General features: G+C 44.2%; 1 protein-coding gene across 1 annotated transcript; it reads left to right on the top strand.

The window, feature by feature from the left end:
- The first annotated feature begins 346 nt into the window (after positions 1–346).
- LOC142702751 (gastrula zinc finger protein XlCGF66.1-like) lies at positions 347–25,297 on the top strand. The gene is made up of 6 exons (XM_075848200.1): positions 347–487; positions 11,782–11,945; positions 12,427–12,600; positions 12,685–12,808; positions 13,564–13,633; positions 25,264–25,297. The coding sequence occupies exons 2-6, from the start codon at positions 11,868–11,870 to the stop codon at positions 25,295–25,297; spliced, it is 480 nt and encodes a 159-aa protein (XP_075704315.1). The 5' UTR covers positions 347–487; positions 11,782–11,867.

Below are 25,297 nucleotides of genomic sequence, written 5' to 3'. Positions count from 1 at the left end.
GCTGCTCCACCTCATACACGGCAACAGCTGGAGGACCTGTGATGACGTCACCACCAATGTGACCGGGGAGGGAGGGAATAGAACTCCGCCCCTCATGTCACGTGATCATACCCTTTCCACAGCGCATGCGTACCACTCCCTCAGAGATCTGCGCCTGATGTCACGTGATCATCATCACATGTCATCCGTCCATCGCTCATTAGTCACATCATGCCGCGGTCACGTGATTTTAATATCACAGGTCCTTCATCCACCACGCCTCCTCTCCTCTGATAAGGTCCGCCCCTCCTTGGTCACGTGGTAGTGACGTCATCTCAGGTTCTTTCGCTATTTCGGTGTATGAGAAAGAGAGCAGCGCTGGTCGGGTGTTCTCTCTGTTATCTGTCACCCCTGTATGAGTGTGTATACAGAGAGCTGTCAATCATTGAGTGACCCCGCCCACTGGACTCCTAGCCGGGATTTAACCCCTTCAGTGCCGGACTCTGGGGTAAGTGGTTATTTCGGATGTTTTGTGGGACGAGTCGTGTTTTGTAATGACATAATATTCGGGACATACAACTTATTCACTGACTTTTATACATTTCTTGTTAATGTCGTTCTCCGTGCGGTTTATGGGAATGTTCACACGTAGCGAATACGACCCACAACACGCAAGGAAATCACCCGAATATTCACCCCAAATGGTGGACGTATAATCCTCCCGAATATCTACTACAGAAATACAACAAGGCCGATCCTCACCTCTCCCAGCGTTACCATAGCAACACGTCCCTGCTCTTCCGGCTGTGTCCAGGTGACCCCTATAATGACATGTGACCTCTCCGGCCTGTGATTGGCTGCAGGGGGTCACATGACGCCTTCTTTTTTATATATGTGTAACCTGCAGCGTTGCTGTGAACACGCGGTGGAGCCGCAGAGGATTCTGGGAACAATGGCGTTTGTTGCGGAACTTGACTTTCCCATTGAACTTAATGGGGAAATTCTGCAACAAATGCGCCGCGAATCCGCGGTATAAATCCGATATCCTGCGTGTCTATAATCCGCACCGCAGGTTAACCCCTTCACCACCAGGCCAGGTTCTGTTTCAGTTTTTCCCTCTCCGTCTTCTCGGATCTATAACTTCTGTGTATTTCTGTCGGTGCCGCGGTGCGAGGATTAGATTCTGCGGGACGAGTTGTAGATTTTCAGGGCGTCGTATAAAGTATCACATAATGTCACTGCAACTGCAAAACTTCTATGTGAGGGAAATGGGGAAAATCTGGGATTCCTCCAATGTTTTTCGGTCTTATTCTTACGGCGATCACCGTGTTGTAAAAGCGTCCACGTAACATTATTCTGCGGGACCGTGCGGTTACCGTGATAACAAATTTCTAGAGTTTTTCATGATGTGCGACATTTACAAAATAAAATTTTGGTTTCAATTTTTATTTTCTGTCGCCAGATTCTCATAGTTGCCAACAGTCCTGGATTTACAGAGACAGTCCCGGCAAATTACTGTACTGGACGTGTCCCGGCCATATACAATTGTATCTGCATCCTCAGGACACCGATACAGTTAAATACTATGGTGGAGCAGGAAACTATCCGCTCCCTGCTCTGCCATTCACTCCTTCTGGGGTGGAATCCCCGGCCAGAGCGTCGGCAACACTCTGACTGGGGATTCCACTCTTATAGGGAGGGGTGTGTGTGGCACCATCTACAGGGGGCTGTGTGTGTCACTATCTACAGGGGGGCTGTGTGTGGCGCTATCTACAGGGGGGCTGTGTGTGGCACTATCTACAGGGGGGCTGTGTGTGTCACTATCTACAGGGGGAGTGTGTGTCACTATCTACAGGGGGCTGTGTGTGTCACTATCTACAGGGGGCAGTGTGTGTCACTATCTACAGGGGGCAGTGTGTCACTATCTACAGGGGGCAGTGTGTGTCACTATCTACAGGAGGGCTGTGTGTGTCACTATCTACAGGGGGCAGTGTGTGTCACTATCTACAGGGGGCAGTGTGTCACTATCTACAGGGGGCAGTGTGTCACTATCTACAGGGGGCAGTGTGTGTCACTATCTACAGGGGGCAGTGTGTCACTATCTACAGGGGGCAGTGTGTCACTATCTACAGGGGGCAGTGTGTGTCACTATCTACAGGGGGCAGTGTGTGTCACTATCTACAGGGGGCAGTGTGTCACTATCTACAGGGGGCTGTGTGTGTCACTATCTACAGGGGGCTGTGTGTGTCACTATCTACAGGGGGCAGTGTGTGTCACTATCTACAGGGGGCAGTGTGTCACTATCTACAGGGGGTCTGTGTGTGTCACTATCTACAGGGGGCTGTGTGTGTCACTATCTACAGGGGGCAGTGTGTGTCACTATCTACAGGGGGCAGTGTGTGTCACTATCTACAGGGGGCAGTGTGTCACTATCTACAGGGGGCAGTGTGTCACTATCTACAGGGGGCAGTGTGTGTCACTATCTACAGGGGGCAGTGTGTCACTATCTACAGGGGGCAGTGTGTGTCACTATCTACAGGGGGCAGTGTGTGTCACTATCTACAGGGGGCAGTGTGTCACTATCTACAGGGGGCTGTGTGTGTCACTATCTACAGGGGGCTGTGTGTGTCACTATCTACAGGGGGCAGTGTGTGTCACTATCTACAGGGGGCAGTGTGTCACTATACAGGGGGCTGTGTGTGTCACTATCTACAGGGGGCTGTGTGTGTCACTATCTACAGGGGGCAGTGTGTGTCACTATCTACAGGGAGCAGCGTGTGTGGTAATATCTACAGGGAGCAGTGTGTGGTAATATCTACAGGGAGCAGTGTGTGTGGTAATATCTACAGGGAGCAGCGTGTGTGGTAATATCTACAGGGAGCAGTGTGTGTGGTAATATATACAGGGGGCAGTGTGTGTGGTAATATCTACAGGGAGCAGCGTGTGTGGTAATATCTACAGGGAGCAGTGTGTGTGGTAATATCTACAGGGAGCAGTGTGTGGTAATATCTACAGGGAGCAGCGTGTGTGGTAATATCTACAGGGAGCAGCGTGTGTGGTAATATATACAGGGAGCAGTGTGTGTGGTAATATCTACAGGGAGCAGTGTGTGTGTGGTAATATCTACAGGGAGCAGCGTGTGTGGTAATATCTACAGGGAGCAGCGTGTGTGGTAATATCTACAGGGGGCAGTGTGTGTGGTAATATATACAGGGAGCAGCGTGTGTGGTAATATCTACAGTGAGCAGCGTGTGTGGTAATATCTACAGGGGGCAGTGTGTGTGGTAATATCTACAGTGAGCAGCGTGTGTGGTAATATCTACAGGGAGCAGCGTGTGTGGTAATATATACAGGGAGCAGCGTGTGTGGTAATATCTACAGTGAGCAGCGTGTGTGGTAATATCTACAGGGAGCAGCGTGTGTGGTAATATCTACAGGGAGCAGTGTGTGTGGTAATATCTACAGGGAGCAGCGTGTGTGGTAATATCTACAGGGAGCAGTGTGTGTGGTAATATCTACAGGGAGCAGTGTGTGTGGTAATATCTACAGGGAGCAGTGTGTGTGGTAATATCTACAGGGAGTAGTGTGTGTGGTAATATCTACAGGGAGCAGTGTGTGTGGTAATATATACAGGGAGCAGCGTGTGTGGTAATATCTACAGGGGGCAGCGTGTGTGGTAATATCTACAGGGAGCAGTGTGTGTGGTAATATCTACAGGGAGCAGTGTGTGTGGTAATATATACAGGGAGCAGCGTGTGTGGTAATATGTACAGGGAGCAGTGTGTGTGGTAATATCTACAGGGAGCAGCGTGTGTGGTAATATCTACAGGGAGCAGCGTGTGTGGTAATATATACAGGGAGCAGCGTGTGTGGTAATATATACAGGGAGCAGTGTGTGTGGTAATATCTACAGGGAGCAGTGTGTGGTAATATCTACAGGGAGCAGTGTGTGTGGTAATATCTACAGGGAGCAGTGTGTGTGGTAATATCTACAGGGAGCAGTGTGTGGTAATATCTACAGGGAGCAGTGTGTGGTAATATCTACAGGGAGCAGTGTGTGTGGTAATAGCTACAGGGAGCAGTGTGTGTGGTAATATATACAGGGGGCAGTGTGTGTGGTAATATGTACAGGGAGCAGCGTGTGTGGTAATATCTACAGGGAGCAGTGTGTGTGGTAATATCTACAGGGAGCAGTGTGTGTGGTAATATCTACAGGGAGCAGCGTGTGTGGTAATATATACAGGGAGCAGTGTGTGTGGTAATATATACAGGGAGCAGTGTGTGTGGTAATATCTACAGGGAGCAGTGTGTGTGGTAATATCTACAGGGAGCAGCGTGTGTGGTAATATATACAGGGAGCAGTGTCTGTGGTAATATCTACAGGGAGCAGTGTGTGTGGTAATATCTACAGGGAGCAGTGTGTGTGGTAATATCTACAGGGAGCAGTGTGTGTGGTAATATCTACAGGGAGCAGCGTGTGTGGTAATATCTACAGGGAGCAGTGTGTGTGGTAATATCTACAGGGAGCAGTGTGTGGTAATATCTACAGGGAGCAGTGTGTGTGGTAATATCTACAGGGAGCAGTGTGTGTGGTAATATCTACAGGGAGCAGTGTGTGGTAATATCTACAGGGAGCAGTGTGTGTGGTAATATATACAGGGGGCAGTGTGTGTGGTAATATATACAGGGAGCAGCGTGTGTGGTAATATCTACAGGGAGCAGTGTGTGTGGTAATATGTACAGGGAGCAGTGTGTATGGTTATACAGGGAGCAGTGTGTGTGGTAATATCTACAGGGAGCAGTGTGTGTGGTAATATCTACAGGGAGCAGTGTGTGTGGTAATATCTACAGGGAGCACTGTGTGTGGTAATATGTACAGGGAGCAGTGTGTATGGTTATACAGGGAGCAGTGTGTGTGGTAATATCTACAGGGAGCAGTGTGTGTGGTAATATATACAGGGAGCAGTGTGTGGTAATATCTACAGGGATCAGTGTGTATGGTTATACAGGGAGCAGTGTGTGTGGTAATATCTACAGGGAGCAGTGCGTGTGGTAATATCTACAGGGAGCAGCGTGTGTGGTAATATCTACAGGGAGCAGCGTGTGTGGTAATATATACAGGGAGCAGTGTGTGTGGTAATATCTACAGGGAGCAGTGTGTGTGGTAATATCTACAGGGAGCAGTGTGTGGTAATATATACAGGGAGCAGTGTGTGTGGTAATATCTACAGGGAGCAGTGTGTGTGGTAATATCTACAGGGAGCAGCGTGTGTGGTAATATCTACAGGGAGCAGTGTGTGTGGTAATATCTACAGGGAGCAGTGTGTGTGGTAATATCTACAGGGAGCAGCGTGTGTGGTAATATCTACAGGGAGCAGTGTGTGCGTGGTAATATCTACAGGGAGCAGTGTGTGTGGTAATATATACAGGGAGCAGTGTGTGTGGTAATATCTACAGGGAGCAGTGTGTGTGGTAATATATACAGGGGGCAGTGTGTGTGGTAATATCTACAGGGAGCAGCGTGTGTGGTAATATATACAGGGAGCAGTGTGTGTGGTAATATCTACAGGGAGCAGTGTGTGTGGTAATATATACAGGGAGCAGCGTGTGTGGTAATATCTACAGGGAGCAGCGTGTGTGGTAATATCTACAGGGAGCAGTGTGTGTGGTAATATCTACAGGGAGCAGTGTGTGTGGTAATATCTACAGGGAGCAGTGTGTGTGGTAATATATACAGGGAGCAGTGTGTGGTAATATATACAGGGAGCAGTGTGTGTGGTAATATCTACAGGGAGCAGTGTGTGTGGTAATATCTACAGGGAGCAGCGTGTGTGGTAATATCTACAGGGAGCAGTGTGTGTGGTAATATCTACAGGGAGCAGTGTGTGGTAATATATACAGGGAGCAGTGTGTGTGGTAATATCTACAGGGAGCAGTGTGTGTGGTAATATATACAGGGAGCAGTGTGTGGTAATATATACAGGGAGCAGTGTGTGTGGTAATATCTACAGGGAGCAGTGTGTGTGGTAATATCTACAGGGAGCAGCGTGTGTGGTAATATCTACAGGGAGCAGTGTGTGTGGTAATATCTACAGGGAGCAGTGTGTGGTAATATCTACAGGGAGCAGTGTGTGTGGTAATATCTACAGGGAGCAGTGTGTGTGGTAATATCTACAGGGAGCAGCGTGTGTGATAATATCTACAGGGAGCAGTGTGTGTGGTAATATATACAGGGAGCAGCGTGTGTGGTAATATATACAGGGAGCAGCGTGTGTGGTAATATCTACAGGGAGCAGTGTGTGTGGTAATATCTACAGGGAGCAGTGTGTGTGGTAATATCTACAGGGAGCAGCGTGTGTGGTAATATATACAGGGAGCAGCGTGTGTGGTAATATCTACAGGGAGCAGTGTGTGTGGTAATATCTACAGGGAGCAGTGTGTGTGGTAATATCTACAGGGAGCAGTGTGTGTGGTAATATCTACAGGGAGCAGCGTGTGTGGTAATATATACAGGGAGCAGTGTGTGTGGTAATATATACAGGGAGCAGTGTGTGTGGTAATATCTACAGGGAGCAGCGTGTGTGGTAATATATACAGGGGTCAGTGTGTGTGGTAATATATACAGGGAGCAGTGTGTGTGGTAATATCTACAGGGAGCAGTGTGTGTGGTAATATATACAGGGAGCAGTGTGTGTGTGGTAATATCTACAGGGAGCAGCGTGTGTGGTAATATCTACAGGGGGCAGCGTGTGTGGTAATATCTACAGGGAGCAGTGTGTGGTAATATCTACAGGGAGCAGTGTGTGTGGTAATATCTACAGGGAGCAGTGTGTGTGGTAATATATACAGGGAGCAGTGTGTGTGGTAATATCTACAGGGGGCAGTGTGTGTGGTAATATCTACAGGGAGCAGTGTGTGTGGTAATATCTACAGGGAGCAGCGTGTGTGGTAATATCTACAGGGAGCAGTGTGTGGTAATATCTACAGGGAGCAGTGTGTGTGGTAATATATACAGGGAGCAGTGTGTGTGGTAATATCTACAGGGAGCAGTGTGTGTGGTAATATCTACAGGGAGCAGTGTGTGTGGTAATATCTACAGGGAGCAGTGTGTGGTAATATCTACAGGGAGCAGTGTGTGTGGTAATATATACAGGGAGCAGTGTGTGTGGTAATATATACAGGGAGCAGTGTGTGTGTGTGGTAATATCTACAGGGAGCAGCGTGTGTGGTAATATCTACAGGGAGCAGTGTGTGTGGTAATATCTACAGGGAGCAGTGTGTGGTAATATCTACAGGGAGCAGTGTGTGGTAATATCTACAGGGAGCAGCGTGTGTGGTAATATCTACAGGGGGCAGTGTGTGATAATATCTACAGGGAGCAGTGTGTGGTAATATCTACAGGGAGCAGCGTGTGTGGTAATATCTACAGGGAGCAGCGTGTGTGGTAATATCTACAGGGAGCAGCGTGTGTGGTAATATCTACAGGGAGCAGCGTGTGTGGTAATATCTACAGGGAGCAGCGTGTGTGGTAATATCTACAGGGAGCAGCGTGTGTGGTAATATCTACAGGGAGCAGCGTGTGTGGTAATATCTACAGGGAGCAGTGTGTGTGGTAATATCTACAGGGTGCAGTGTGTGTGGTAATATCTACAGGGAGCAGTGTGTGGTAATATCTACAGGGAGCAGCGTGTGTGGTAATATCTACAGGGAGCAGCGTGTGTGGTAATATCTACAGGGAGCAGCGTGTGTGGTAATATCTACAGGGAGCAGCGTGTGTGGTAATATCTACAGGGAGCAGCGTGTGTGGTAATATCTACAGGGAGCAGCGTGTGTGGTAATATCTACAGGGAGCAGCGTGTGTGGTAATATCTACAGGGAGCAGCGTGTGTGGTAATATCTACAGGGAGCAGCGTGTGTGGTAATATCTACAGGGAGCAGCGTGTGCGGTAATATCTACAGGGAGCAGTGTGTGTGGTAATATCTACAGGGAGCAGTGTGTGTGGTAATATCTACAGGGAGCAGTGTGTGTGGTAATATCTACAGGGAGCAGTGTGTGGTAATATCTACAGGGAGCAGTGTGTGTGGTAATATCTACAGGGAGCAGTGTGTGTGGTAATATCTACAGGGGGCAGTGTGTGTGGTAATATCTACAGGGAGCAGTGTGTGTGGTAATATATACAGGTAGCAGTGTGTGGTAATATCTACAGGGAGCAGTGTGTGTGTCACTATCTACAGGGGGCAGTGTGTGTCACTATCTACAGGGGGAGTGTGTGGCACTATCTACAGGGGGCAGTGTGTGGCACTATCTACAGGGGGCAGTGTGTGGCACTATCTAAAGTGTGTGTGGCACTCTCTACAGGGGGGCTGTGTGTGGCACTCTCTACAGGGGGGCTGTGTGTGGCACTCTCTACAGGGGGGCTGTTTAAGGCACTGTCTACATGGGACTGTGTGTGTGTGGTACTTTCTTCAGGGGACTGTGTGTGTGTGTGGTGCTATCTACAGAGGACTATGTGTGGGGCTACCTGCAGGGGGGTGTGTGTATGTGGCTATCTGCATGGGGGCTGTGTGTGGCACTCTCTACAGGGGTGTGTGTGTGGAGCTATGTACAAGGGGTGTGTGTGTGGCGATATCTACAGGGCACTATTTGTGGCACTATGTTCAGGGGGTGTGTGTGGTGCTATCTACAAGGGTGTGTTTGTGTGTTGCACTCTGCAGGGGGGGTGGCATTATCTACAGGGGTGTGTGTCACTATCTACAGGGGGTTGTGTGTGGTGCTCTGCAGGGGGGGGGGAGCTCTCTAAAGGGGGTGGTGTGGCGTTATCTACAGTGGGGTGTTCGGCGCTATCTACAGGGTGTGTATGTGTGTGTGGCGCTATCTACAGGGGGAGTGTGTGGCGCTATCTACAGGGGGAGTGTGTGGCGCTATCTACAGGGGGCTGTGTGATGGCTCTATCTAAAGGGTGTATGTGTGGCATTATCTACAGTGGGGTGTGTGTCACTATCTGCAGGGCTGTGTGTGTCGCTATCTACAGGGGTGTTTGCGTGGCACTATCTATGGAGGGCTGTGTGTGTGACACTATTTACAGGGGGGGGGAGTGTGTGGCACTATGTACAGGTGGTTGTGTGTGCGGCACTATCTACGGGGGTTTTGTGTGGCGCTAACTACAGGGGTGTGTGTGGCACTCTGCAGGGGTGTGTGTGTGGCACTATCTACAGGGGATTTTGTGTGTGGCGCTATCTAAAGGGGGTGGTGTGGCGTTATCTACAGTGGGTTGTTCGGCGCTATCTACAGGGTGTGTATGTGTTTGGCACTATCTTCAGGGGGAGTGTGTGGCACCATCTACAGTGGGGTGTGCGACACTATCTGCAGGGGTGTGTGTGTCGCTATCTACAGGGTGTGTATGTGTGTTTGGCACTATCTTCAGGGGGAGTGTGTGGCACCATCTACAGTGGGGTGTGTGGCACTATCTATGGAGGTCTGTGTGTGTGGCACTATTTACAGGGGAGTGTGTGGCACTATCTACAGGGGTGTGTGTGTGTGTGTGTGTGTGTGTGTATCTACAGTGGGGTGTTCGGCACTATCTACAGTGGGGTGTGTGTGTGTGTGTGTGTGTGTGTGTGTGTTTGTTTGGCACTATCTACAGGAGGGTGTGTGTGGCCCTATCTCTAAAAGGCGGTGTGTGTGGCATTATCTACAGTGGGGTGTGCGGCGCTATCTACGGAGGGCTGTCTATCTTCAGGGGGGGTGTGAGGCACTATCTACAGGGTGTGAGTTTGGCACTATCTACAGGGGTGAGTGTATGTGTTTGGCACTATCTACAGTGGGGTGTGTGTGGCACCATGGACAGGGGGTTGTGTGTGGCACTATGTACAGGGGGTTGTGTGTGGCACTATGTACAGGGGGTTGTGTGTGGCACTATGTACAGGGGGTTGTGTGTGGCACTATGTACAGGGGGTTGTGTGTGGCACTATGTACAGGGGGTTGTGTGTGGTAATATCTACAGGGGGTTGTGGCGCTATCTACAAGAAACAGTGAGTGGCGCAATTTACAAGGGGCACTGAGTATGGCACTATCTACGCTGGTTTTTACGCTGCCAGTAGCGGTCAGCACATATCTTCTCGCCCTAGTGATAAAGTGAGACATCACCTGCCTGTAAACAACCACATACCCAGAGAGAGATACCGGCCACCATAGTGGTTGTCAGCCAAACTAGTGCAGAATATTTGGTCTGTTTATTAATATGGAGAAATTCTGGGAAGCCACGCCCCATAACCCACATCCACCAGATAAGTCACGCCCCATAACCCACACCCACTGTATAAGTCACGCCCACAAGACACACCCACCAAAGAAGCCACATCCTAAGTGTCCCTGGGGAAAGAAATGTTGGCAACTATGTATCCAGAGCCAGAACTTTTTAATTTTCTGTGGATGGAGCGGAGTGAGGGCTTATTTTTTGTAGGACGAGTTGCAATTTTTTGATCACTTTTTAATACTTTTTTTTTTTGGAGCTTCTAGTGTTTTTTTGGGGGTTTTTTTTTCTTGCATCGTTTACCGTTCGGGTAAATAACCTTTTATTATAATCCTTCTGTTTACGGATGCCGTGATACCAGTTATATTTATTGTTTGTGTTCTTTACGTTCCTTTAAAGACAAATTGTGAAAAGGTTTTATTTTATATTTAATATTTTGTAGAACACTAAACGCTTTATTTGAATATTTTTAGCAAATTGTATTACTCCCCTGGGGGACGTGAACTAGTGATGATTAGATCGCTGGTACAATACACTGTAATACTAATATCGCAGTATATCCTGATTAAGATGAAGGGGTTAATAGGAGCAGAAATATGGCAGAACTTCATTACCCCCCAGGCTGCCATGACAACCATCCATACCCCGTGATTGTGACACGAGGGGCTGATGATCTGTCAGAGAGGACCCCCCCGCCTCTTTCTTACAGCTTAGATTCTGCAGTCGATATTGACCACGGCATCTAAGTAGTTAAATGTCCGGGGTCGGCGTTCCCTCAGGTCTCCGGCCTTTGCAGCAGGTGTCAGGTCTTCCCTATGTCATGTGAACAAGTCCTGAGCGGTAAATGTCCTGTGCAGGAAGGGGTTAAATGAGTAAAATTCAAGCTTATACTGAATCTTATCCCACAAAACAATGTATCACTCTGCTCCGCTCCACCTGCGCTATAACATAAGACATTACACTGCATGTTCCCTATATATAATGTCACCTCAGCTGCTGCAGAACCTCACAGTTCATATCAAACACTGACTGCATAGTGTGCACCACGTCTTGTGAGATGTCAGCAATGTCTCCGCAGTATCCGCCATGTGTCCGGCTGTCAGGAGTCAGGTCTTCATTGTCTGGCGGGGGGGGGGGGGGAATGTCTTCATTTTACTCTTCTCACCTGAGAGATATGCCATAAATGTCTGATATATGGGGGTCCCAACTCTATGCGGAGAACGGGGTCCACCGACCCGCCTGGTGAGGTGATGACTACATCCAGGTGGAGAATGAATGGAGAGGTGACCATACATGTACACGACTCTCTCCATTCACTTCTATAGGAGGTCCAGAAACAGCCGAGCACGGCCACCCAGAGGTGGAGCCGCATCTATCAGACATTTCTGGCATATCCTGGGGAGAAAAGTCCGTGTTGGGAATACCCCTTTATTCCATGTGGTGACGGCTCTGAGAAGATGTTTCTCTCAATGATGAATAAGTGAGGTTCTGTATGTCACACATGATGTTGTCCCCTGTATGATCTCCATCTTCTCCTTTCTTCATAAAGACGTCTTCAGTACTAGATCCTCCAGTTCCTCCAGTTCTCTCATCTTCTCCTCCACAACGTTCCTTCTCCTGAATGACCCACCAAGGATGGACAAGGACAGGAATGAGATGAGCAGAAGAATATTAGACTTCACCTTGGAGATCATCTACCTGTTGAGCGGAGAGGTAAACTTTACTACATTATAGAACAAGTCACACATAGGGAAGGGACAATACATAATAGGAAGAATCCGGTGTCCTGTATAACAGCGTCCAGACCATCCAAGTGACGTCAAGAAGCCACCAGCAGAAAAGCTGAAGATCAGCCACCAATATGGTCAGTTATGTGTCATGTCACCAATGCAGCAATAGTAATGTTGTAGAGCAATGAGAATGACAAGGAACCAGGAGGATCAGGATGACCTCTATATAGAAACATAGAAGATGACGGCAGGAGGAGAGCACACGGTCCATCTAGTCCCCCCAATATTATTTCCTTTTTAGTTTTGGCCTCGTTCTATTTTCTCAATGTCTTTTTGTAGGTGAGGTCTCCAGTATTACAGATGTGGGGTCACTAGAGCTCTATACAGCGGGGTTACAATCTCCCTCTTTCTACTGAGGGGGGAATACTGTGTTCAGTTCTCTAAGTGTCTCTCTCCATACACAGGAGTACACAATAGTGAAGAAGACATCGGGTGACTGTACGACTCCCATCATCCATGAGTCAGGAGGATGGAGCAGTAGTCAGAGCCCCATCACAGAGCCTCCCCCTCACTCCCGGATACATGAGAAGAAGATCTTAGAACTGATCTACAAGATGACTGAGCTGCTGACTGGAGAGGTGACACTGCTGGGAATGCTGGGAAATTCTACAGTAACAGCACTGGAGGTGTCTGGGTGATGACTGTATCATTGTGTGTGTCAGGTTCCTATAAGGTGTCAGGATGTCACTGTCTATTTCTCCATGGAGGAGTGGGAGTATCTAGAAGGTCACAAGGATCTGTACGAGGAGGTCATGATGGAGGAGTACCGGCCGCGCACATCACAAGGTAAGAAGATATAGATATTATATTTTGTTTGTTTATTTTTTGAAGTATTAATTTCGTAATGTGCAGTATATACAGACATGGGATTCCTGATCTCTGATCACACGTTCCTCGCTTTGCTGCAGTGCTGCACTAGGTTATGTTCACACGCAGAAGTTTCCATATTTCTGAATGTGGTTCTTTCTGCAGTAGGTACATGAATTTGTAGTAACCACGTTCAGATGAGTTGGACAATCACAGAAATTTCTGCCACCATTTCTCCATTTGGGAATAATACGAGGTCTGGAAGTTCTCAGTTATGAAGAAAGGCCATCAAAACTAAATGTATTTCCTGTTGAGAAGAGAAGGTTGAGGGGGAGGGGATATCTTTATACAAAAATGGAAACGTCCCTATAAAACAATGTAATAAATGATTATTTTCATGGACCCGCAGAGAACACGGGGTCACTGCTTACAATTAAAGGAAATGCAATTTCATCACAAAGTCCTAAAGCCGCACATCACTGTCCGAACCGTAAAGTCATGGAACCTGCTCCCACAGGATTTGGTAATGGTAACGTGTGGAGAGAGTTAAGAAAGGGTTAAAGATCTTCCTTGTAAGACACAATACACAGGGTTACTGGTAGTAATGAGGAATGTGGATCCAGGGATCTGTCCGATTGTAAGTAAAACAGGTTGAACAATGTGTGTGTGGAGATATATTTCTTTGTTTTTTTTACACTCCGTTACATTTTATTTTAAACATTTTATTGGAATAGAGTTTCAGGGGAATCGAACTCAAGAACAAGAGGAATCCAGCAGCAGGACGCTAGAAATGCAGAAGACCTGGTCAGTGTGGTCATGGACCGTTAAACTTTACTATTAGGGTATGTTCACACGGCAGCGTCCGTTACGGCTGAAATTACAGTTCTGTTTTCAGGAGAAAACAGCACCGTAATTTCAGCCGTAATGGCATGTGCAGGCGTCTTTCGCTGCGTCCATTACGGACGTAATTGGAGCTGTTTTTCTATGGAGTCCATGGAAAACGGCTCCATTTACGTCTGAAGAAGTGACAGACACTTCTTTGACGCGGGCGTCTTTTTTACGTGCCGCCTTTTGACAGCGGCGCGTAAAAAAAATGACCGTCGGCACAGTACATCGAAAATCCCATTCAAATGAATGGGCAGATGTTTGCCGACGCTTTTGAGCCGCATTTTCGGACGTAATTCGGGGCTAAAACGCCCGAGTTACGTCCGTATATAGTGTGTGTGAACTCAGCCTTACTGTGCAGGGAGAAGCTGCCGCTCATTACAAGCCGTTCTCCCTGCAGTAACACTACTGTCCGAGCTGTGCGCAGTACTTTTCCCCCTGCATGAGCACAGCTCCGGACAAGCAGTGAGAGGGTTAAAGAGCAACTTCCCTTGTATTATATTGTTGGGGTTCATGTGATTGTGAGTTGTGTAATATTACATACATATTAATTATGTGACCGCCCGCAGTGTTGTCCGGTGATATGAGCTGATTGTTGGATCTTTCAGCAGCAGGACCCATGGCGTACGGCTACTCTCTGGACCAGCCTCCTTTTTGAGAAGATTTGTCCAGTTAGAAGGATCCATTTAGTGTGGATGTGTCAGGTCTCTTATGTTCCCCTATCAGAGGGCAGTATAGGATCGGGGGGTAGACGCTGAGATCTGGGATATAATGTTTTCAATGACATCATTCAGTATTTTCATCTAAAGAACGGTATAAATACTGCAGGACTCATAGAAAGCCTGTGAGTCCTGCTTCCCCCGCCCACACAGGATGATTTCCCTTTGTCATCCTGCTCATAAAATCTGAGAGTTTGTCAGACGTTCCTGATGGGGTCAATGCCTGAGCTCCAAACAGACGTTCCTTACTTTACCTCCTGTCTGTGCTGAACACGTAAGGAGCGATGCTGGAAGGGTAAATATCAGCCCCCTGTCATTTGCGGTATGAGCTTCTAACCTTGTGTAAGGAGACCAGACGCCCTTAACCCCTTCAAGACACAGCCTGTTTTGGCCTTCAGGATACAGCCAATTTTTTCAAATCTGACATGTTTCACTTTATGTGGTAATAACTTCGGAATGCTTTTACCTATCCAAGCGATTCTGAGATTTTATTCTCGTGACACATTGGACTTTATGTTACTTGCAAAATTTGCTCGATACATTAAGTATTTAATTGTGAAAAACACAAAAATTTAGCGAAAAATTGCAAAAATTAGCATTTTTCAAAATTTATATGTATCTGCTGGTAAGACAGATAGTTATACCCCACAAAATTGTTGCTAATTAACATCCCCCATATGTCTACTTTAGATTGGCATCGTTTTTGAACATCCTTTTATTTTTCTATGACCTCACAAGGCTTAGAACTTTAGCAGCAATTTCTCACATTTTCAAGAAAATTTCAAAAGGCTATTTTTACAGGGGCCAGTTCAGTTGTGAAGTGGATTTTAGGGCCTTATATATTAGAAACCCTCTAAGTCACCCCATTTTAAAAACTTCACCCCTCAAAGTATTCAAAACAGCATTTAGAACGTTTCTTAACCCTTTAGATGTTTCACAGGAATTAAGGCAAAGTAGATGTGAAATGTTAAAATTTCTTTTTTTTTTTTTTGCAGAAATTCATTTTTCATCTATTTTTTTTGTAACACAGAAAGTTTTACCCAAGAAACGCAACTTCATATCTATTGCCCAGATTCTGCAGTTTTTAGAAATACCCCACATGTGGCCCTAGTGCACTTATTGACTGAAGCACAGGCCTCAGAAACAAAGGAACACCTAGTGGATTTTGGGGCCTCCTTTTTATTAGAAAATATTTTAGGCTCCATGTCGGGTTTGAAAGGCTCTTGCGGCACCAAAACAGTGGAAATCCCCCAAAAGTGACCCCATTTTGGAAACTATACCCCTTGAGGAAATTATCTAGGGGTATAGTGAGCATTTTGACCTCGCAGGTTTTTTGCAGAAATTATTGGAAGTAGGCCGTGAAAATGAAAATCTACATTCTTTCAAAGAAAATGTAGGTTTAGCTAATTTTTTCTAATTTCCACAAGGACTAAAAGGAGAAAATGCACCACTACTTTTGTAAAGCAATTTCTCCCGAGTAAAACAACACACCGCATGTGGTCATAAACGGCTGTTTGGACACACGGCGGAGCTTAGAAGGGAAAGAGCGCCATTTGGCTTTTGGAGCTCAAATTTAGCAGGAATGGTTTGCGGAGACCACGTCGCATTTGCAAAGCCCCTAAGGGACCAAAACAGTGAAAACACCAAAAAAGTGACTCCATTTAGGAAACTACGCCCCTTGAAGAATCCATCTAGGGGTGTAGTGAGCATTTTGAACCCACAGGGGTTTCATAGATTTTATTAGAATTGGGCAGTGAAGATAAAAAAAAATCCTTTTTTTACAATAAGACGTAGCTTTAGCTCAACATTTTTCATTTTCTCAACAAATAAAGGATAAAAAGAACCCCAACATTTGTAAAGCAACTTCTCTGGAGTACGGCAATACCCCATTTGTGGTCATAAACTGCTGTTTGGGCATACGGCAAGGATCAGAAGAGAAGGAGTGCCATTTGGCTTTTGGAGCACAGATTTTGGTGGATTGGTTTCTTGACACCATGCCACTTTTGCAAAGCTCCTAAGGTACCAGTACAGTGGAAACTCCCCAAAAGTGACTCGATTCACAAAACTTACACCCCTTGAGGAATTCATCTAGGGGTGTAGTGAGTATTTTGACCCCACAGGTGTTTCATAGATTTTATTAGAATTGGGTAGTGAAAATAAAAAAAATCCTTTTTCTTCAATAAGACATAGTTTTAGCTGAAAATGTTTCATATTCTCAACAAATAAATGAAAAAAGCACCCCAACACTTGTAAAGCAACTTCTCCTGTGTACGGCAATACAACATATGTGGTCATAAACTGATGTTTAGGCACAGAGTAGGGCTCAGAAGGGAAGGAGCGCCATTTGGCTTTTGGAGTACAGATTTTGCTGGATTGGTTTCTGGTCGCTATGTCGCATTTGCAAAGTCCCTGTGGGACCAAAACAGTGGATCCCCCGCCAGAAGTGACCCCATTTTGGAAACTACACCCCTCAAGGTATTCACATAGGGGTGTAGTGAGCATATTAACCCCACAGGTGATTGGCAGAAATCAGTGTGCACGCGATGTTGCAGAGTGAAAATGTTTTTTTCAATAGATATGCCAATATGTGGCGCCCAGCTTGTGCCACTGGAGACACACACCCCAAAAATTGTTAAAAGGGTTTTCCCGGGTATGGCGATGCCATATATGTTGAAGTAAACTGCTGTTTGGGCACACTGTAGGGTTCAGAAGGGAGGTAGCGCCATTTGGCTTTTGGAGCGTGGATTTTGCTTGTAGTAGTTTTGTTTGGAGTCTTACTGGTGTTTCCGTTTATAATGTGGGGGTACATGTAAGGCGGGCTGGAGTATATAAGGGGCATAGTCAGGTGGTATAGTGGGGTAAAAAAAAACAATAAAATAATCCATAGATGTGTTACGCTGTGACACAATCCTTTCTGCACAGGCTGGTGTCGCACTAATAAATGGTTTTTACTTATTCCCCTTCTGGTCCACACTCCGCACCTTTGAAGTTTGGGGAATTTTGCTGGGTAGTGTTGTCCTGGTATAATACGGGCGCCCTCACTTCCAGCAGATATGTTTGGGCCCTCCCCTTCCTGGTTCCCTAATTTTAGGGGCCTTGATAATTAGCCACTTGAAACAGAAGAAATGTTCCCCTCAGGCCGGCACAACTGCATATATTTCCTAACTTATTGGTGCCTTGACTAATTTTATTTTTTTATAGACGTAGTGGTATGACGGCTGTGTTTTTTTGTGTGACGAGCTGTAGTTTTTATTGGTACCATTTTGGGGTACATGCGACTTTTTGATCACTTGTTATCCTTTTTTTTTGGGAGGCAAGGTGACCAAAAAACAGCAATTCTGGCATATTTTTTTAGTTATTTTTATACAGCGTTCACCATGCGTTATAAATTACATGTTAGCTTTATTCTGCGGGTCAGTCCGATTCCGGTGATACCTAATTTATAGCACTTTTTATGTTTTACAACTTTTTGTACAATAAAATAACTTTTGGAAAGAGAATGTATTTTTTCTGTTGCCAAGTTGTGAGAGTCGTAACGGTTTTAAATTTTTCGTTGACGGAGCTGTATGAGGGCTTGTTTTTACTGAGATGAGTTATGTCAGAATTTTAAAGTTATTTTTTTTACGGCGTTCACTGTGCGGAATAAATAACATAATATTTTTATAGTTAAGGTCGTTACGGTCGCAGCGATACCAAATATGTATGGCTTTATTTTTTTCAATAATAAATGACTTGATAAGGGAAAAAGGGCGATTTGTGTTTTGTGTTATTTGAAACTTTTATTGTATTTTTTACAACTTTTATTTTTACTTTTTTTACACTTTTTTTTTACACTTTTCTTTAGTCCCACTAGGGGACTTGAAGGTCCAACTGTTTTTTTGATGTTCTAATACATTGCACTACCTATGTAGTGCAATGTATTAGAACTGTCAGTTGTTCACTGACAGCAAGCCGATCAGGCTCCGCCTCTGGGCGGGGCCTAATCGGCTAACGTAATGGCAGATAGGAAGCCATTGTTAGGCAAACTGTTGCCATAGTAGCAGTCGCCAGCCTTGCCATCGCATGGCAAGGCTGCCGATTGCATACAAACCACTTTGATGCAGCGATTGCATTGAATCGCTGCATTGAAGGGGTTAATGGCAGGAATCGGAGCTAGCTCCGGTTCCTGCCGATAGATCGGGGTGTCCGCTGTAACATACAGCGGACACCCACTGCTGATGACGCCGGCTCAGCTTCTGAGCCGGAAGCTGAGCCGGCGCCATCTTGCCGATGGTACCGGAAGCCTCCTGGGCCCCGCCGACGACTGGGCATAGGAGGATTCCGTTACTGGCGTACCGGGAGGTAAGTATCAGCCCTCCGATCGCCTTTGCAGCCACCAGCAACCCAGCGATCACGTTGCTGGGGTGCCGGTGGCTATAAACTCCTCACATGCTGCGATCTCTATTGAACGCAGCATGTGAGGGGTTAATCGGTCGGATCGGAGGCTAGCTCCAGTCCTGGCCGATACCTCAGGGTGCCAGCTGTAACATACAGCTGTCACCCGGCGGTGATGTCGCTGGCTCAGCTCCTGAGCCAGCTTCATCTCCATGACGTACAGTTACGTGGAGATGCGGGAAAAGGCCATCTCCCATGACGTAACTGTACGTGAAATGGCGGGAAGGGGTTAAGATTCTGTTCTGATTTAACTGTATTCTGTTAGGAAGTGTCTGTGTCTTTAAGATCGCCATGACTACTGATGTAGCTTCTGGGGGGTTCTGTTTACTTCCTGAGCCTATCCCACTTCTCTGTCTTGTTCCTGTCAGGTGTAGGGTGGGGTATTTATACCTTGCCTCCTCCCTCTTTCTTTGCTTGTGAATTTTCTCCTTTCTTAGGTGTTGTGATCAAGCTCTCACTTACCCTGGGCACTAGAGTTTTGGACTTCTTGGAAACTGACCTCGGCTTGTCTCTCGTTAACCCCTTGTTTTACCGGTTTTGAATATCTGCTCCCAGCTGGTTCTGACCTCTGGTGTACCTGATTTCCACTAGCTCTGTTTTGGACTTTCTGTTTACCCTCTGGCTGTCTGGTTACCTGCTCAGGTGTAGCCTGCATTGCACTCCTTATCCAACACTGAACTCTGTTAGAACAACCTGGGTTCTGCACATCAAAAACCATCCAGCCTTGCGGTGGGCTCTGCCGAATACCTCAGAGTAGCCTTAGATTCTGTCGATCAGTGTTGTGACGGATTTGGGTTTGCGGTTTTATTTGCATGCTTACTCCCGAAGGTCTCCAGCAGACTTTTTGGAATTGTGCAACCAGTGATTCTATAACATATTCGGGACGTGCAGTTGATTTTATACCATAATTAATAACATAGAAATACATTGATATCGAAACAGTAGAGGTTCACACCTTCTAAGAAACCTTGATCAACCAATAATAACTAAGGGAACCTGTCAGTAAGTTTGGAGCCACTAAACCACCAGCATACCGTTATACAACCGGGTCTAGTGTTCAATAACTGCCTACCTCATAAATGGACGTTAGGGAACAGTTAGTAAAGTAATTTACAACTTACTGAAAGGAGCTCGGGAGCGGCATCAGGTGCATAGGAAGCAGAGGACAGTTCACTGCGCATGCACAGTAAAGTGAGGTGTAGTGTCCTCGGCTTCATATGTGCATGCACCCGATGCTGCTGGACTTCTTCCGGTAAGTTGTAATTTACTTTACTAACCATTCCCTAAATGTCCTTTTTTTTTAGGTAGGCAAGTTTAGAACGCTAAACTCCAGCTTCATGATGGCATATTGGTGTTTTAGTGACTTCAAATCTACTAACCGGTTCCTTTTAAATGCTATGTACAGCTTTTTGAAGTAATAAAATTTTTTTATTGTTAATTTTCTTTCTCAATGCAAAATTAAGCAACTTTCTAAATAGTCCTTTTTAAAATTTCCTGCCATTTGGCTGCTGTAGTGTTTGTATAACTCCTGTAGACAGTTAATCTGCTGCAAATTCTAACTTAAATCCGTCAGTGCACTTCTCCTGGTGGCTGACTCAAGTCCTCTTCCACCTCCATTCTTTCAGTGTTAGAGATGGCAGCGGAGGGTTGTACAGACAAGATCACACAAGCTGTTAGTATCGTAGTGAATATAAGGAGGAGAGCTCACAGGCTATCAAGGTGCGTTCTCTATACTCGGACCTGCTATGTACCACCCCCCCCCCCCCCCCCCAACAAACACTCCTATCTCTAACACTAAAAATAAGAAAGGAGGAGGGAGAGTGGTTGAGTCAGCCGCCAGCAGCAGTGGAGTGAGGGATTTGAGTTAGAATTTGCAGGAGACCAGCTATCCACAGGAGTTACACAGACTCTACAGCAGCCAAGTGGTAGGACCTTTTTAATGAAGACTATTTAGAAAGTTGCTTCATTTTACATTTAGGAACCAAATAAACAATAAAAATAATTAGGTTGAAAGGTGTACATAGCCTGTAAGTAGTACAACATTAAATGACACCCGCTCATGATTAAAAGCCAGTAAATCATATGATCCTACATTACTACTTTTTTATTTTCAATCTCTGAAACTAAAGATAACAAGATGTTGTGGCCCCATATCCTCAGTGCATTAGATCCAAACACGGATATTATCCAACAAAAGCTCCACCCAAAATGAAATGTGTTGAGAAAGCAAAATATTCTAATCCAAAAATTCAATAATAATTCTGAAGTTAATTTAATTATTCAAAATTCAGGCAAAATGGACCAAGTGGCTATTCCATAGTGAAGTTCTCCTACATTTCCCTCCTCTCATGATTCTATCACTCTTCATAAAAAAAGGTTTAGTAAACAACAAGGAGAAATTCTTCTCTTCTACTAACATTATTGCTTGATAAACAAAAAAAAGAGGGAGAGAGACGGCGCTCCTCTAAGGTGATAAAGTACAGATATGGTGGGTAAAAAGGTCAGGGGGTGATTTGGTAGGACTCACCTGATTAAGTTGTGCAAGATTGTCAGCACAACTTTACTTTGTTGCTTGTCAGGTGCTTTTCCACCTTTTGATCTCGTTCACACTGTGCTAGCCTCTGGAGCTGAACCACGATGGATGTCTACGACACTGGAGCCTCTTTCTCGTGGTCTTTTTGAATGAAGAAACTTTGGAAGAAAAATGCTCCTTTCACCGGGCGCTCTAGTGTGAGTAGTTCGCTGATTCCACTGAGTCATTAGTATGGACTAAAAGGATTATTGGAGAACAAGTTATAAAAATAGTAAAAGAATTTGCTGCAACTCGTTTCAGCCTCGTACCGAGGTCTTCGTCAGGCATCTAAAATTTAAAGCAAGCATCATCTTAAATAACCATGTCATGTGGTTCACGTCCAGATCAACCTGTCAAGGTTAGAGTTTGTTGTGGGAGTTTCATTACAGGTACGTATGCATTGATTTTTTTTTCTTTTTTGTATTATGAAGTTTCTATGTTTAATACTTCATTTTATTTAGTTTAGTTTAGTTTTAAACCTGTGCTGATGCCGATGATAGTGTTCAATTAGCAGTATTTGTTTAGATAAATAATAATGCTTTTTTTTTTTTAAATAAAAATGTATGTAAATACGGAAATGGCTAGATGTCTGCAAAAATGTACGTATTTCTTCTCAGTTGGTATCTCATTTCTATCATGTGATTTTATATTGTGTAATCTCTGTATTTTATGTTGCGATAGATTACATTTTTATGTCGCTATTGGGATCGCAACTGTCATTTAATCTTGCTGGTTCACCTTCATAGGTTTTAAATCGCCGGAAATATAGCTCCGGCATTTGACTTCACGTCGGAAAAGGTATCTAAACAAATACTGCTAATTGAACACCATCGTCTGCATCAGCACAGGTTTAAAACTAAACTAAACGAAATAAAATGAAGTATTAAACATAGAAACTTCATAATACAAAAAAGAAAGAAAAACAATGCATACGTACCTGTAATGAAACTCCCACAACGAACTCTAACCTTGACAGGTTCACCTTCATAGGTTTTAAATCGCCGGAAATATAGCTCCGGCATTTGACTGCACGTCGGAAAAGGTATTTTTGATTAGAGATTCTGTATCTGGTTTCATAATTTTGTCTCTAGTGGTTAGTTTAGTTAGATTTACCCTCCATTGGGGATATATTAGATGAATATTATTACATTGTTTTCTTTAAGAGACGGTACTTGTGTCACTGGTAATTTGTGTATCAGTCTATAATTTTTGCTTTATTTTGAACAATTCGTAGGTTCAGATTGTTTTTGTTCAGATCTTCCATTTTTTAGTTAATTTTCTTTATTTTACTATATTAATTTAGACTGAATCTATTTTCTCGTTGAGTCCATTTGGACTCAGAGATTCAAATTTGAAGATCCAAAAGGATTCACGTTTGTTCAAAGTAGAAATTCTATTATTTATTTTTGAATTTATTTGTTCGACTGGAGAAATTTTTATGTTATTGAACTTTGATTTATGGTTTTGTAGCAAATGTCTCGATAGGCTGTGTTTCAGAAATCCGTTTTTGGTATTAAAACGGTGACCATTCAATCTACTTCTCAGTGTCTGTTTAGTTCTGACAATATATTGTAGTCCACATTCACATTCAATCATATATATATTACATGATCGGTTACACAGTTCATAAAAGTATCAGTTTGGAATGTTTTTCTTTTGTTACATTAGACATAACTTCTTTTTTTCCTGCATTTATACTTAAACCGCATAAGCCGTTTCTTTTTCCACATTTGAAAATACCTGTGGGTTTCGGAAGATGGCTAGAGATGGAGTTGGAGGTTTTTGTCCTCAATCTACTCGGTGCCAATATATTTTTGATCGCTCTCCCTCGACGAAATGTTATGCCTGGTTTTGAAGGAATGATCTTATTCAAAATTGGGTCACTTTGGAGGATACCCCAGTGTTTTTGTAAAGAACCTCGAATGATGTTGTGATCATAATTATAAGTTGTTATGAAATTGCTGGAATAGTCCTTCATCGGGGCTCCTTTATTGTGTTTTAAATGATCTTTTTCTATGAGACATGTTTCTGGGGAGGTAACTAAATTTTTCTGATACGCGTGTTTGATGAGGTTTGAAGGATAACCTTTCTCTTCAAATCTTTCTTTGAGAATTTTTGATTGATCTTTATATGCTTCTGTCGATGAACAATTCTTTCTTATCCTTCTGTACTGGCTATGTGGAATGTTTGTTGTCCATCTTAAATAGTGCGCACTTTTGAAATTCAAGAAAATGTTTTTGTATACATCCTTGAAATGTGTTTTTGTTGTAAATTTGTTAATAGAATGACTGATTTCTAGATCTAAAAATACAATATTTTCTTTAGATATGCTCGGGGTGAATTTAATTCCCCATGTGTTGTTATTTAAAGTGTTTACAAAGCAGTTGGCTTCTTCATGCGTACCAGACCATATAAAAAAAGAGATCGTCAATGTATCTACGATAGTAGACTATGTTGTTTCTATACAAGTGCTCGTTCTCTATATTTTAGTTACATAGTTTGTACGGTTGAAAAAAGACACATGTCCATCAAGTTCAACCAAGGGATGGGAAAGGGGAAGTGGGATAGGAAAGGGGAAGTAAAAAATTTCTACACATAGCAGTTAATATTTTTTTGTTCTAGGAAATTATCTAAGCCTTTTTTAAAGCCATCTACTGTCCCTGCTGTGACCAGCTCCTGCGGTAGGCTATTCCATAGATTCACAGTTCTCACAGTAAAGAAGGCTTGTCGCCTCTGCAGGTTGAACCTTTTTTTCTCCAGACGGAGGGAGTGCCCCCTTGTTTTTTGAGGGGGTTTTACATGGAACAGGATTTCACCATATTTTTTGTATGCGCCATTCATATATTTATATAAGTTAATCATGTCCCCCCTTAGTCGTCTTTTCTCAAGGATTCAAAATGCCCCATAAACAAATTGGCGTAGCTTGGGGCTACTCGTGTCCCCATTGCCGTGCCCCTTATATGCTTGTACAGTTTTGAGTTGTGTTTGAAGATATTGTGGGTGAGAATAAAATTTAGTCCTTTCAGTAGAAAGGCATTTTGTTTCTTTGGTAGCATGCCGTTATTTTCTAAAAAGAATTGAGTCGCCTTTATTCCAAGGGTATGATCTATATTGGAATACAGAGAAGTGACGTCTAGGGTCATCAGGATGTAGTTTTCTTTTCAATTGTACTGTTGAAGATCTCTAATTAAACTCGTGGAGTCTTTGAGATAGGATGGCAATTTGATAACAAGGTTTTGCAGGTGTAAATCAATATAATGTGACAGTTGGCTAGTAAGTGAATTTATGCCCGATATTATTGGTCTTCCTGGTGGGTTATTTTTGTCTTTATGAATTTTGGGCAAGTGATAGAAGAATGGTATTTCGGGATATGTTGTTGTTAGAAATTATTTTTCTTTTTTATTTATAATACCTTCTTCGAAATTTATTTTTATTAGATTTAGGAATTCCTTCTCGTATCGATCTGTAGGATCAGACTTTAATGTTTCATAATATTTTGTGTCAGATAGTATTCTATCTGCTTCTTGAACATAAACCTCTCGGTCTTGTATCACAATTCCTCCTCCCTTATCTGCTGATTTTATTACTATGTTTTTGTTGTTTTGCAAATCTTTCAGTGATTTTTTTTTTTTTCTCCACTTTGTTGAGATTACTTTGACTGGGTACTATTTTCCTATTAATGTTTTTCATATCATTTGAAACTAATGTATAGAATGTATCGAGGAAATTGCCTCTGTGGTGTAATGGATAAAAATGTGATTTGCCCTTTACTGGGAGGTGTGTGTAGGGATCTTCTGTATTGATTCTATTTTCCATCTGTTTAGGCTTCCCAGCTTCGATGGCAAAATGACGTTGTAA

This window comes from Rhinoderma darwinii, chromosome 1 (assembly GCF_050947455.1).
Source record: "Rhinoderma darwinii isolate aRhiDar2 chromosome 1, aRhiDar2.hap1, whole genome shotgun sequence".
Taxonomy (NCBI): Eukaryota; Metazoa; Chordata; class Amphibia; order Anura; family Rhinodermatidae; genus Rhinoderma; species Rhinoderma darwinii.
The sequence above is the reverse complement of the archived record's forward strand: the minus strand, read 5'-3'. Positions and strand labels throughout refer to the sequence as shown.